The sequence below is a fragment of the Somniosus microcephalus genome, chromosome 18 (assembly GCF_052327205.1).
Source record: "Somniosus microcephalus isolate GS21.2 chromosome 18, FLI_Smic_1.0, whole genome shotgun sequence".
NCBI lineage: Eukaryota > Metazoa > Chordata > Chondrichthyes > Squaliformes > Somniosidae > Somniosus > Somniosus microcephalus.
Genome location: NC_141004.1, coordinates 64,430,513 through 64,443,740, shown reverse-complemented (window position 1 = coordinate 64,443,740; position 13,228 = coordinate 64,430,513). Strand labels below are relative to the sequence as shown.

At 48.8% G+C, this 13,228-nt stretch overlaps 1 protein-coding gene across 3 annotated transcripts in view; it reads left to right on the top strand.

The window, feature by feature from the left end:
- Positions 1-13,228, top strand: part of LOC147105328 (uncharacterized) — a 156,596-nt gene that overhangs the window by 53,898 nt on the left and 89,470 nt on the right. For all 3 annotated transcript variants that reach the window (XM_086011592.1, XM_086011591.1, XM_086011590.1), the window contains exons 8-9: positions 7,726-7,753; positions 10,154-10,294. In XM_086011592.1, coding sequence (XP_085867718.1) covers positions 7,726-7,753; positions 10,154-10,294 — 169 coding nt within the window. The remainder of the gene's footprint in view (positions 1-7,725; positions 7,754-10,153; positions 10,295-13,228) is intronic.

Sequence of the window (13,228 nt, the reverse complement as noted above, 5' to 3'; positions counted from 1 at the left end):
TCCGATTCGGGAGAATATATAATGGAGAATAAGGAAATGGCAGACCAATTAAACTCATACTTTGGTTCTGTATTCACAAAGGAGGACACAAATAACCTCCCAGGAATATCGGCAAACATAGGGACTAATGAGAGGGAGGAGCTGACAGAAATTAGTATCTCTAGGGATATGGTGTTGGGTAAGTTGAGGGGACTGAAGGCCGACAAATCCCCGGGGCCTGATAAACTACATCCTAGGGTACTTAAGGAGGTGGCCCTGGAGATAGCAGATGCTCTAAGGATCATCTTCCGGAACTCCATTGACTCGGGAACAGTACCCGTGGATTGGAGGGTAGCTAATGTTACCCCAATATTTAAAAAGGGGGGTAGAGAGAAAGCAGGGAATTATAGACCAGTAAGCCTTACATCGGTTGTGGGCAAAATGCTAGAGTCCATTATTAAGGATAAAATAGCGGAGCACTTGACAAATGGGGAAAGGATCGGACAGAGTCAACATGGATTTACAAAGGGTAAATCGTGTTTGACTAATCTGCTGGAATTTTTTGAGGAAGTAACTGGTAAAATAGATGGGGGAGAGCCAGTGGATGTGGTGTACCTTGACTTCCAGAAAGCCTTCGATAAGGTTCCACACAAAAGATTGTCATGCAAAATTAAGGCTCATGGGATTGGGGGCAAAGTATTAACGTGGATAGAGAACTGGCTGGCGGATAGAAAACAGAGAGTTGGAATAAACGGCTCGTTTTCAGAGTGGCAGGCAGTGACCAGCGGGGTGCCGCAAGGATCTGTCCTGGGACCCCAGCTGTTCACAATATATATAAATGATCTGGATCAGGGAATTGGATGCAATATTTCCAAATTCGCTGACGACACTAAACTAGGAGGAGGGGTGGGCTCTGATGAGGATGTCAGGAGGCTACAGTGCGATTTGGACAGGTTGGGGGAATGGGCGGATACGTGGCAGATGCACTATAATGTGGATAAATGCGAGGTTATCCACTTTGGGGGTAAAAACAGGAGGGTAGATTATTATCTAAATGGCAATAGATTGGGAGATGGGGAAGTGCAGAGGGACCTGGGTGTTCTTGTGCACCAGTCACTGAAGGAGAGCATGCAGGTGCAACAGGCGATTAAGAAGGCAAATGGTATGTTGGCCTTCATATCAAGGGGGTTCGAGTATAGGAATAGGGATACCTTACTACAGCTGTACAAGGTGCTGGTGAGACCGCATCTGGAGTATTGTGTACAGTTTTGGTCGCCCCATCTGCGGAAGGATGTTCTTGCCATGGAAAGAGTGCAACGGCGATTCACCAGGCTGATACCTGGAATGGCGGGAATGACCTACGAAGAGAGATTAAATAGTTTGGGCTTGTACTCACTGGAGTTTAGAAGATTGAGAGGGGATCTCATCGAAACATATAAAATTATGGCAGGCCTGGACAGGCTGAATTCAGAGAGAATGTTTCCAATGGCCAGGGAGCACAGAACCAGGGGCCACAGTCTAAAAATAGCGGGCAAATCATTTAAAACAGAGATGAGGAAGAATTTCTTCACTCAAAGAGTGGTGAGCCTGTGGAATTCCCTGCCACAGAGGGCTGTGAAGGCTAATTCAATAAATATTTTCAAGAGAGAATTGGATATATTTCTGAAGGCTAAGGGGATTAAGGGTTACGGAGAAAAGGCGGGGACGGGGTACTGAACTGGTAAGATCAGCTATGATCTCAGACGAGGATCAGCCATGATCTCATTGAATGGCGGAGCAGGCTCGAAGGGCCGAATGGCCTACTCCTGTTCCTATCTCTATGTTACTATGTTACTACTTTATCTTGGCTGCTGTATACTGTAATACCGGTGGTGACCACACCGGTATATAAGTACTGTGTAATGATTTATTGGGCAGTTCAGCCTGACCTCCGACTAGTAAAGACCTGTTGAATTTACTCTTGTGGTCTGTGTGCAGTGATTCTTATTAACAATAACTAGAACACACAGACTTAACAGTGGCGACGATGACGATCTTACCCTGCGGCAGAGATATATCCAAGGCAGTTTAACGGGCGTCGAGAAGAGGCATCCGCCCTCATCATCCTGCTGAGAAAAGACTCGGGTCTGAAGAGCAAGGAAGAATCCTGACACGAAGCCTTCCATCAGCAACAGGCAGTGATCATCCCTTCTATCACGGTGGTGGGTAAGCCGATCAGCGACGAGCAGCAAGTCGGCCACGTTGGCTGTGAAGTAGGGGAGGGAAAAACGGAGGATATAAGGGCGGAGAACTCGACCACGGCCGGGGAAAAGAGCCGGACAGAAGTCGGGGCCAGAGGCGCTGAGACTGGGGCAGCGTAAGGCACGGGAGCCACGGTGAATGCAAATGCAGCCGGTGTAAAAGACCGGGCTGCAAGCGGGCTGGGAGACGCAACAGCGTCGAGAGAGAGCTCGACCGCGACCGGGGAAAAAGGCCGGGCAGCTACCGAGGCCGCGAGGCGTGGGATAAAATTTAAAAAAAAACGCGGAGAACTCAGCCGCAGCCGGGGGAAAGGACCGGACTGCAAGAGGGGCTGGGAGGCACGATTTGAGAACCGCTGGGGAGGACGAACGCAGCAATACGGCAATCGCCATTACAGCCAGCGGGGAAGAAAGACAAGCGCGGGAAACCGCCATTTTGAAAAAAATAAATAAAAGAAAAATTTCTTTTTGTTTCTCAAGAAGATTGCGAGGATGCCTAAGCGTGGTAACATCAACGAATTCGATCCCGATGTTGAAGATTGGGCCACGTATGTAGAATACATAGAGATTTATTGTAAGGCAAATAAAATATCAGATGAAGATAAAGCACTAACCTTACTAAACTCAATGGGTGCGAAGACATACGGGCTATTGAAGCATCTTCTATCACCAGCTAAACCGGCGGATCAGGCTTTCGCTAATATTGTTGCTGTCCTGAGAAATCATTTGAACCCCACACCGCTGATGTTAGCGGAACGATTTAAATTTTATGCGAGAACGCAACTGAAAGAGGAAAGCAACGCGGAGTATTTAATTGAACTGCCTAAGCTAGCGAAATACTGTCAGTTTGGGGAAAGACTGACAGAGGCACTGAGAGACAAATTCGTGTGTGGATTGTCGAAAGGAGGAACACAAAAGCGGCTGCTTGAAGAGAATGATCTTACACTTGATAAGGCTGTCACTATTGCAGCATCGCACGAAGCCGCAGCGAGAGGCACTGCGGAAATGCAGCTGAAGGCAGCGGTACTCAGCATAGATCAAATGGCTTTGGGTACAGCGAAATGTTATCGTTGTGGAAAGACAACACATGATCAGAACCAATGCTGGTTTAAAAATCAGGAATGTAGAAAATGTGGCAAGCTTGGTCACATAGCTAAAGTATGCCGGTCAGGAAAGAAGACCAGCAACAAAAAGTCACCGCAGGAAAAGTGCAGAAAGGTACATAAGGTGGCTGAGAAGAGTTCGGATGAACAGAATTCGGATTCAGACTCCAACAGCAAGGAACTGGGTAGTCTGAGAATTCACAATGTGAGTAAGGAAGCTGACCTACAAACTATCTGGGTCACACTTCAGATAGCAGGAGTCCAAGTGAAGATGGAATTGGACACCGGATCGACGTTGACGGTCATGAATAAGCAAGATTACAAAAGGTTATTCACACATATTCCCCTACGGGATACGGAGATAGTATTGCAGACATACACGGGGCAAAGAGTATACCCCATCGGAAAGATAAAAGTCAAGGTGGTACACAAGGGCAAAGAACACCAAGGAATGGACTTATATGTACTACCTGAGGGAGGTCCACCACTTCTGGGATGGGAGTGGATCAGGAAAATAAATATGGACTGGCACTCCCTAAAAGCAATAACGGTAGATTCCGGAAAAAAAAGATGTCAAAGCTGAACGATTGTCCAGAATATTGGATGAGGCTAAAGAGGTGTTCCAACAGGGACTGGGAACACTGAGAGGAATTACGGCAAAAATCAAGATTGCGGAACATGCAAACCCAAAATTTTTCAAAGCCAGACCGGTACCTTATGCGATACGACCTGCTGTGGAAGCTGAGCTGGAAGGGCTAGAACGTTCAGGAGTACTGTCTAAGGTGGACTGGAGTGAGTGGGCCACGCCCATTGTTCCCGTCATGAAGTGTTCATCGAGTAACAAGCCAGGGGAACCGGGGAAGGTCTGCATCTGTGGAGACTTCAAGATCACGGTTAATCCGGTGCTTCACACGGTGCAATATCCGCTTCCGCGGATTGAGGATATCTTTGCTTCATTGTCTGGCGGGAAACACTTCACCAAGATAGACCTGGCGCAAGCGTACTTACAGATGGAAGTTGAGGAAGAGTCGCGCCAGTATCTCACAATCAACACGCACAGAGGCTTGTATCGATATAATAGACTGGTTTTTGGAGTGGCTTCGGCTCCAGCAATTTGGCAGAGGGCCATGGAGCAGGTATTACAGGGAATTCCAAGCACTCAATGTTACTTGGACGATATCCTGATTACAGGAGAGGACGATGAGGAACACCTTGCAAATTTGAAACTGGTGCTCACCAGATTGAAGGAATATGGACTTCGAGTTAATCGCCAGAAATGTGAGTTCTTTCAGAAACGGATCTCGTACTGTGGTCATGTCATTGACCAGGAGGGGCTGCACAAGTCACCTGACAAGATCGAAGCTGTTGTGAAGGCTCCTGCTCCGGAAAATGTATCCCAGTTGAGGTCGTTCCTAGGGTTGATTAACTATTACCATAAGTTTCTGCCAAATCTATCCACGGTGCTGCACCCGCTGAACGCTCTTTTGCAGAAAGAAGTACCATGGAAGTGGAGTGAGGACTGTAAGAAGGCCTTTCGCAAAAGCAAGGCATTGATCACCTCAGAGGAAGTGTTGGCTCACTCCAACCCAACGCTACCTATTCGTTTAGCTTGTGATGCTTCTCCTTATGGTATTGGAGCAGTACTCTCACACAAGTTGCCAAATGGCTTGGAAAGGCCAGTCGCATTTGCATCCAGATCATTGACCTCCGCTGAGCGCAACTATGCTCAGATAGATAGGGAGGCTCTCAGCCTTGTGTGGGGAGTAAAGAAGTTTAATCATTACCTGCAGGGCCAGAAGTTTACACTGCTGACAGACCACCAGCCGTTGGTATCCATTTTTAACCCTAAGAAGGGTGTTTCGGTGATGACAGCACAGAGGCTCCAGAGATGGTCCCTTTTCCTAGGGGCACATCAATATCAGATAGAATTCAAAGGTACAAAGCAGCATGGTAATGCTGATGGGCTGTCGCGCCTGCCACTACCTACTGAGGAGGAGGCACCGACGGTTGACCCAGTGGAGTTATTTCACTCGACCATCATCGAATGTTTACCTGTCACCAATGCAAATATTGAAAGGGAGACTAGGAATGACCCGACACTGTCTCGGGTCTACGAATTGACAGTAAAGGGATGGCCAGCCCATGGTGATCCACTGTTACCGGCATTCTCAGCAAGACGAGAACAGCTGTCCATCTGTCAGGGAACATTGATGTATGGAACAAGGGTGATTATCCCTCCTAAGTTAAGAGAGAGAGTTCTAAAAGAACTACATGAAGGTCATCTGGGGGGAGTCAAGATGAAAAGCCTTGCTAGGGCTTATGTGTGGTGGCCGGGTATCGACCAACAGATAGAGGATCTGACGAAAAGCTGCTCAGGGTGCCAAACAGTCCAAAATGCACCTCCAATTGCACCGCTGCATCCATGGGAATGGCCTTCAACCCCATGGCAACGTGTACATATTGACTTTGCTGGTCCATTCATGGATTCCATGTTTTTAATTGCGGTGGACGCACATTCTAAATGGCCAGAAGTGATTAAAATGACTACCACTACCTCGGAGAAGACGATCGCGGTGCTAAGAACGATATTTGCAAGAAATGGATTGCCAGAGCAAATATGTTCAGACAATGGACCACAGTTCGTGTCAGAGTAATTCCAGAAATTCCTGAAGAAGAATGGGGTGAAACATTATACCTCTGCCCCATATCATCCAGCTACGAATGGGCTGGCCGAGAGGTTTGTACAGACGTTCAAAAAGGCAATAAAGGCCATGAGCGAAGATCAGATTCCACTGCAACACAAGGTGGACAATTTCCTACTGGCATATCGAAACGCCACCCATGCAACAACAAACCAAAGTCCTGCCATGATGTTCTATAACAGGAGGTTGCGGTCCAGGTTGGACTTGTTAAAACCAAATGTGCGGAGGGAAGTCGAAAACAAACAGTTCCAGCATATCAATAACAAGCCCACTCGGAGTTTTGAAATAGGACAACCGGTGTTAGCCAGGGACTATAAAAACAAGAAATGGCAATCTGGAACAATTCGGGCCAGACAAGGACCCCTGATGTACACGGTAGATGTTGGTGAAAATGTAATGCGACGTCATGCTGACCAACTGGTGGGATCGAGAACAAGGGTCGAGCCCATGGTTACGACAGAGACAGCCGTGGAGGAGGTTGGTGAACCTGAAGCATCTACCTCAGACGTGAATATACCTGATGATGATGTCCTATCCATAGGGGATCAACTAGATGAGTCACCCCAGCAACGAGAACCAGAGACCCTTGAAAAGCGTTTTTCGTCTCGGATCAGGAGGCCTCCTCAGAGACTGAATCTGTGAACTGTTTTTACATGAAGTTGTGTATATATATTATTATGTTATGTTTAATGGGGAATATATACTGTTAAGCTAAAAAGGGAGGATTGTGGTGTATGTAACCGTTCCACCTTTAAGAGAACTATTTTAAGAGATGCACTACTTTATCTTGGCTGCTGTATACTGTAATACCGGTGGTGACCACACCAGTATATAAGTACTGTGTAATGATTTATTGGGCAGTTCAGCCTGACCTCCGACTAGTAAAGACCTGTTGAATTTACTCTTGTGGTCTGTGTGTAGTGATTCTTATTAACAATAACTAGAACACACAGACTTAACAAACTTAGTCTGCCCTCCCAGGTGGATGTAATAGATCTCATGACAATATTTCAAAGAAGAGCAGGGGAGTAATCCCCAGTGTCCTGGTCAACATTTATCCTTCAATCAACATCACTAAAGCAGATTATTTGGTTATTTATTTCATTGCTGTTTGTGGGAGCTTGCTGTGCGCAAATTGGCTGCTGCTTTTCCTATATTACAACAGTGGCTATACTTCAAAAGTACATTATTGGCCATAAAGCGTTTTAGGACGTCCTGAGGTCGTGAAAGGTGCTTTATAAATACAAGTTCTTTCTTTCCTTTTTTCTTTACTCTTCCCCAATCGCAGCAGACCAGTACTAGTGTCACGTTTTCTATTTTGAACAGCACCCATCTATGGCCTCACTGAGCACAGTAGCCAGCTTGATGCCAACCGGCATCGAATTGGGCAGGTCTGCACTGAGGGCCTGGGTTGACTTGGAATTATGTCGAAACTGCCAAAAATCAGTCAGTGGTGAAAATAGATGTGCGTTCCCTCAGCCTGGGCTGGATTCAAACACGGATCCTAGTGGAAAGGGCAGCGTGCTAACCTGCTGTGCTGTGCTGTCCTGTCCCCCATAACCACTCTCTTGTGATCTAACGGAAAGCAGCATTGCGCATTCAAATCAGTTGTATTTAGCGCAACTCCTCCCCACAGCCCAAACTCCACAGAGACAGGCACGCATGTGTGTTTAATAAATGATACATCTTTTTATTTTACAGAGAACTCTACACTGAGAAAGAAGTCGAGGTACGTCCAGCGTCCTGTTTTTTTTATTGTCAATGTTCATCTGTGGAGGGTAACTCACCCGTGCTCGGTCCAGTCCTCAACCAATCGCCACATGCACCTTCTAGCCGGTAGTGATCAGGAGTGGGAACCCTGGCTGATATCCACCCCCACACCCCTCCCTTCCTCACCAGCCTAGAGGTGCTGAGGCCAACTGCTGCTGCAGTTGAGTGAAGCGGCTCAGCACAGACCGGGAACGATCTGTTCCCAATGGCTCAGTTAGAAGCTGCCTCTGTTAACTGGGCCATCGGGTGAGCCATTGGGTTAAACCAGCTGTCAGTACATAACTGTCCCCCCGAACACATTCATTCAAAATCCTTGTCCTCATCTTCAAATCTCTCCATGGTCTTGCCCGTGGTCTTCGAACCTTGTATCCTCTCCTGCACCATTCGGCCCTCCGACTCACTTCACCCCACCATTAGTGACACATCCGTCACCACCTTGACCGTACTCTCTGGGACTCCCTCCCTCACCTGCACCATTCAGCCCTCCGACTCTCTTCACCCCACCTCTCTTCACCCCACCATTAGTGACACATTCGCCACCACCTTGACCGTACTCTCTGGGACTCCCCCCATCTCCTGCACCATTCGGCCCTCCGACTCTCTTCACCCCACCATTAGTGACACATTCGCCACCACCTTGACCATACTCTCTGGGACTCTCTCCCTCACCTGCACCATTCGGTCCTCCGACTCTCTGCACCCCACCATTAGTGACACATTCGCCACCACCTTGGCCGTACTCTCTGGCACTCCCCCCCTCACCTGCACCATTCGGCCCTCCGACTCTCTGCACCCCACCATTAGTGACACATTCGTCACCACCTTGACCGGACTCTCTGGGACTCCCCCCCTCTCCTGCACCATTCGGCCCTCCGACTCTCTTCACCCCACCATTAGTGACACATCCGTCACCACCTTGACCGTACTCTCTGGGACTCCCCCCCTCACCTGCACCATTCGGCCCTCCGACTCTCTGCACCCCACCATTAGTGACACATTCGCCACCACCTTGACCGTACTCTCTGGGACTCCCCCCCTTCTCCTGCACCATTCGGCCCTCCGACTCTCTGCACCCCACCATTAGTGACACATTCGCCACCACCTTGACCGTACTCTCTGGCACTCTCTCTCTAAACTCCTCCCCTTCTTCACTTCTCTCTCCATCTTCAAAAAAGAACTTCTCAAAAGCCACCTTTTTGGACATCCCTACTGAACCGCTCCCTCCGTGGCTCGTAATCCACTTTCATTTCTGACCTCCTGAGATGTTTTTGTTTTTATGTCAAAGGCACTATATAAATGCAAGTTGTTGTTGTAAACACCAGAGAAAAATAGTTAATACGTGGCATCTGCAGTGAAGCGTTAAATAAGATGAAATTCTAACAGGACTAGACAGACTAGATGCAGGGAGGATGTTCCCGATGGCCGGGGAGTCCAGAACCAGGGGTCACAGTCTAAGGATAAGGGGTAAGCCATTTAGGACTGAGATGAGGAATTTCTTCACCCAGAGAGTGGTGAACCTGTGGAATTCTCTACCACAGAAGGCAGTTGAGGCCAATTCATTAAATATATTCAAGAAGGAGTTGGATATATTTCTTAAGGCTAAAGGGATCAAGGGATATGGGGAGAAAGCAGGGACAGGGTACTGAATTTGGATGATCAGCCATGATCGCATTGAATGGCGGAGCAGGCTCGAGGGGCCGAACTGTTGACTCCTGCTCCTATCTTCTATGTTTCTATGTTTCTATTTGGGGAGCCCGAGATATGCATTCCCAACAGACTAGGGATGTTAAACACAGGCCCCGCCTACTCTCTCAGGTGGAGGCTAAATATCCCATGACACTTGTCGAAGAAGAGCAGGGGAATTATCCCCGGTGTCCTGGACAATATTTATCCCTCAACCAACACCTAAACCAGATTATCTGGTCATTATCACATTGCTGTTTGTGGGAGCTTGCTGTGCGCAAATTTGCTGCTGCGTTTCCCACATTACAACAGTGACTATGCTTCGAAAGTACTTCATTGGCTGTAAAGCACTTTGGAACGTCCTGAGGTAGTGAAAGGCGCTATGTAAATGCAAGTCTTTCATTCTATGGGAGATTGACTGGTTTTGGCACAGTGCTTCACGAAAGCACTGAGTCCGACATCGGAAACTCTCTGGGGGGGGTTAGAGAATCAAGGAAGAGCAGCCATTCCCACCCCACACTGTTGTATTGTGCGCTGATGCTCTGAGCTGTTGCACCAGCCCCGTGACAGTGAGAATTCGAACCTTAATGCAAGCTGGGCAGCCACAGGGACTTCAGTAGGATTCAGATCGAGGTTTCTTTTTCTGACACTGCCGAACTTTCTTTTTTCCCCCAAGTCTGCGTTCATACACCTGTCTCTCGCATTCAAATCGGACATGTTCACGTTGAAGCAAAGGCTCGAAGTAGAGGAACGAGCTCGGGACGTGGCCGAAGAAAACATCCAGAAGGAGCTGGAGGGATGCAAATTAATGCTGCAGGTAATGGAGGAATGGAGATAGGTGCTGGAGGGATGTAGAGTAATATTGAAGATACTGGGGGAATAGGACAAGGAGCTGGAGGGATGTAGAGTAATACTGAAGATACTGGGGGAATGGGGCCAGGAGCTGGAGGGATGTAGAGTAATACTGAAGATACTGGCGGAATGGGGTCAGGTGATGGAGGGATGTAGAGTAATACTGAAGATACTGGGGGAATGGGGCCAGGTGCTGGAGGGATGTGGAGTAATACTGAAGATACTGGGGGAATGGAGGCACGAGCTGGAGGGATGTAGAATAATACTGAAGATACTGGGAGTATGGGGCAAGGAACTGGAGGGATGTAGAGTAATACTGAAGATACTGGGGGAATGGGGCAAGGAGCTGGAGGGATGTAGAGTAATACTGAAGATACTGGGGGAATGGGGCAAGGAGCTGGAGGGATGGAGAGTAATACTGAAGATACTGGGGGAATGGGGCAAGGAGCTGGAGGGATGCAGAGTAATACTGAAGAAACTGGGGGAATGGAGCCAGGTGCTGGAGGGATGTAGAGTAATACTGAAGATACTGGGGGAATGGGGCCAGGTGCTGGAGGGATGTAGAGTAACACTGAAGATACTGGGGGAATGGGGCCAAGAGCTGGAGGGATGTAGAGTAATACTGAAGATACTGGGGGAATGGGGCCAGGAGCTGGAGGGATGTAGAGTAATACTGAAGATACTGGGGGAATGGGGCAAGGAGCTGGAGGGATGTAGAGTAATACTGAAGATACTGGGGGAATGGGGCCAGGAGCTGGAGGGATGTAGAGTAATACTGAAGATGCTGGGGGAATGGAGGCTGGTGCTGGAGGGATGAAGAGTAATACTGAAGATACTGGGGGAATGGGGCCAGGAGCTGGAGGGATGTAGAGTAATACTGAAGATACTGGGGGAATGGGGCCAGGTGATGGAGGGATGTCGAGTAATACTGAAGATACTGGGGGAATGGAGCCAGGAGCTGGAGGGATGTAGAGTAATACTGAAGATATTGGGGGAATGGAGCCAGGAACTGGAGGGATGTAGAGTAATACTGAAGATACTGGGGGAATGGAGCCAGGAGCTGAAGGGATGTAGAGTAATACTGAAGATACTGGGGGAATGGGGCCAGGAGCTGGAGGGATGGAGAGTAATACTGAAGATACTGGGGGAATGGGGCCAGGAGCTGGAGGGATGTAGAGTAATACTGAAGATACTGGGGGAATGGGGCCAGGAGCTGGAGGGATGTAGAGTAATACTGAAGATACTGGGGGAATGGGGCCAGGAGCTGGAGGAATGTAGAGTAATACTGAAGATACTGAGGGAATGGAGCCAGGAGCTGGAGGGATGTAGAGTAATACTGAAGATACTGGGGGAATGGGGCCAGGAGCTGGCGGGATGTAGAGTAATACTGAAGATACTGGGGGAATGGAGCCAGGAACTGGAGGGATGTAGAGTAATACTGAAGATACTGGGGGAATGGAGCCAGGTGCTAGAGGGATGTAGAGTAATACTCAAGATACTGGGGGAATGGGGCAAGGAGCTGGAGGGATGTAGAGTAATACTGAAGATACTGGGGGAATGGGGCCAGGCGATGGAGGGATGTAGAGTAATACTGAAGATACTGGGGGAATGGAGCCAGGAGCTGGAGGGATGTAGAGTAATAGTGAAGATACTGGGGGAATGGGGCCAGGAGCTGGAGGGATGTAGAGTAATACTGAAGATACTGGGGGAATGGGGACAGGAGCTGGAGGGATGTAGAGTAATACTGAAGACACTGGGGGAATGGGGCCAGGTGCTGGAGGGATGTAGAGTAATACTGAAGATACTGGGGGAATGGGGCAAGGAGCTGGAGGAATGTAGAGTAATACTGAAGATACTGGGGGAATGGGGCCAGGTGATGGAGGGATGTAGAGTAATACTGAAGATACTCGGGGGAATGGGGCCAGGAGCTGGAGGGATGTAGAGTAATACTGAAGATACTGGGGGAATGGGGCCAGGAGCTGGAGGGATGTAGAGTAATACTGAAGAGACTGGGGGAATGGGGCCTGGAGCTGGAGGGATGTAGAGTAATACTGAAGATACTGGGGGAATGGAGCCAGGAGCTGGAGGGATGTAGAGTAATACTGAAGATACTGGGGGAATGGGGCCAGGAGCTGGAGGGATGTAGAGTAATACTGAAGATTCTGGGGGAATGGGGCCAGGAGCTGGAGTGATGTAGAGTAATACTGAAGATACTGGGGGAATGGGGCCAGGTGATGTAGGGATGTAGAGTAATACTGAAGATACTGGGGGAATGGGGCCAGGAGCTGGAGGGATGTAGAGTAATACTGAAGATACTGGGGGAATGGAGCCAGGACCTGGAGGGAAGTAGAGTACTACTGAAGATACTGGGGGAATGGAGCCAGGAGCTGGAGGGATGCAGAGTAATACTGAAGATACTGGGGGAATGGGGCCAGGAGCTGGAGGGATGTAGAGTAATACTGAAGATACTGGGGGAATGGAGCCAGGTGCTGGAGGGATGTAGAGTAATACTGAAGATACTGGGGGAATGGGGCCAGGAGCTGGAGGGATGTAGAGTAATACTGAAGATACTGGGGGAATGGAGCCAGGTGCTGGAGGGATGTAGAGTAATACTGAAGATACTGGGGGAATGGGGCCAGGAGCTGGAGGGATGTAGAGTAATACTGAAGATACTGGGGGAATGGGGCCAGGAGCTGGCGGGATGTAGAGTAATACTGAAGATACTGGGGGAATGGAGCCAGGTGCTGGAGGGATGTAGAGTAATACTGAAGATACTGGGGGAATGGGGCCAGGAGCTGGAGGGATGTAGAGTAATACTGAAGATACTGGGGGAATGGGGCCAGGAGCTGGAGGGATGTAGAGTAATACTGAAGATACTGGGGGAATGGGGCCAGGAGCT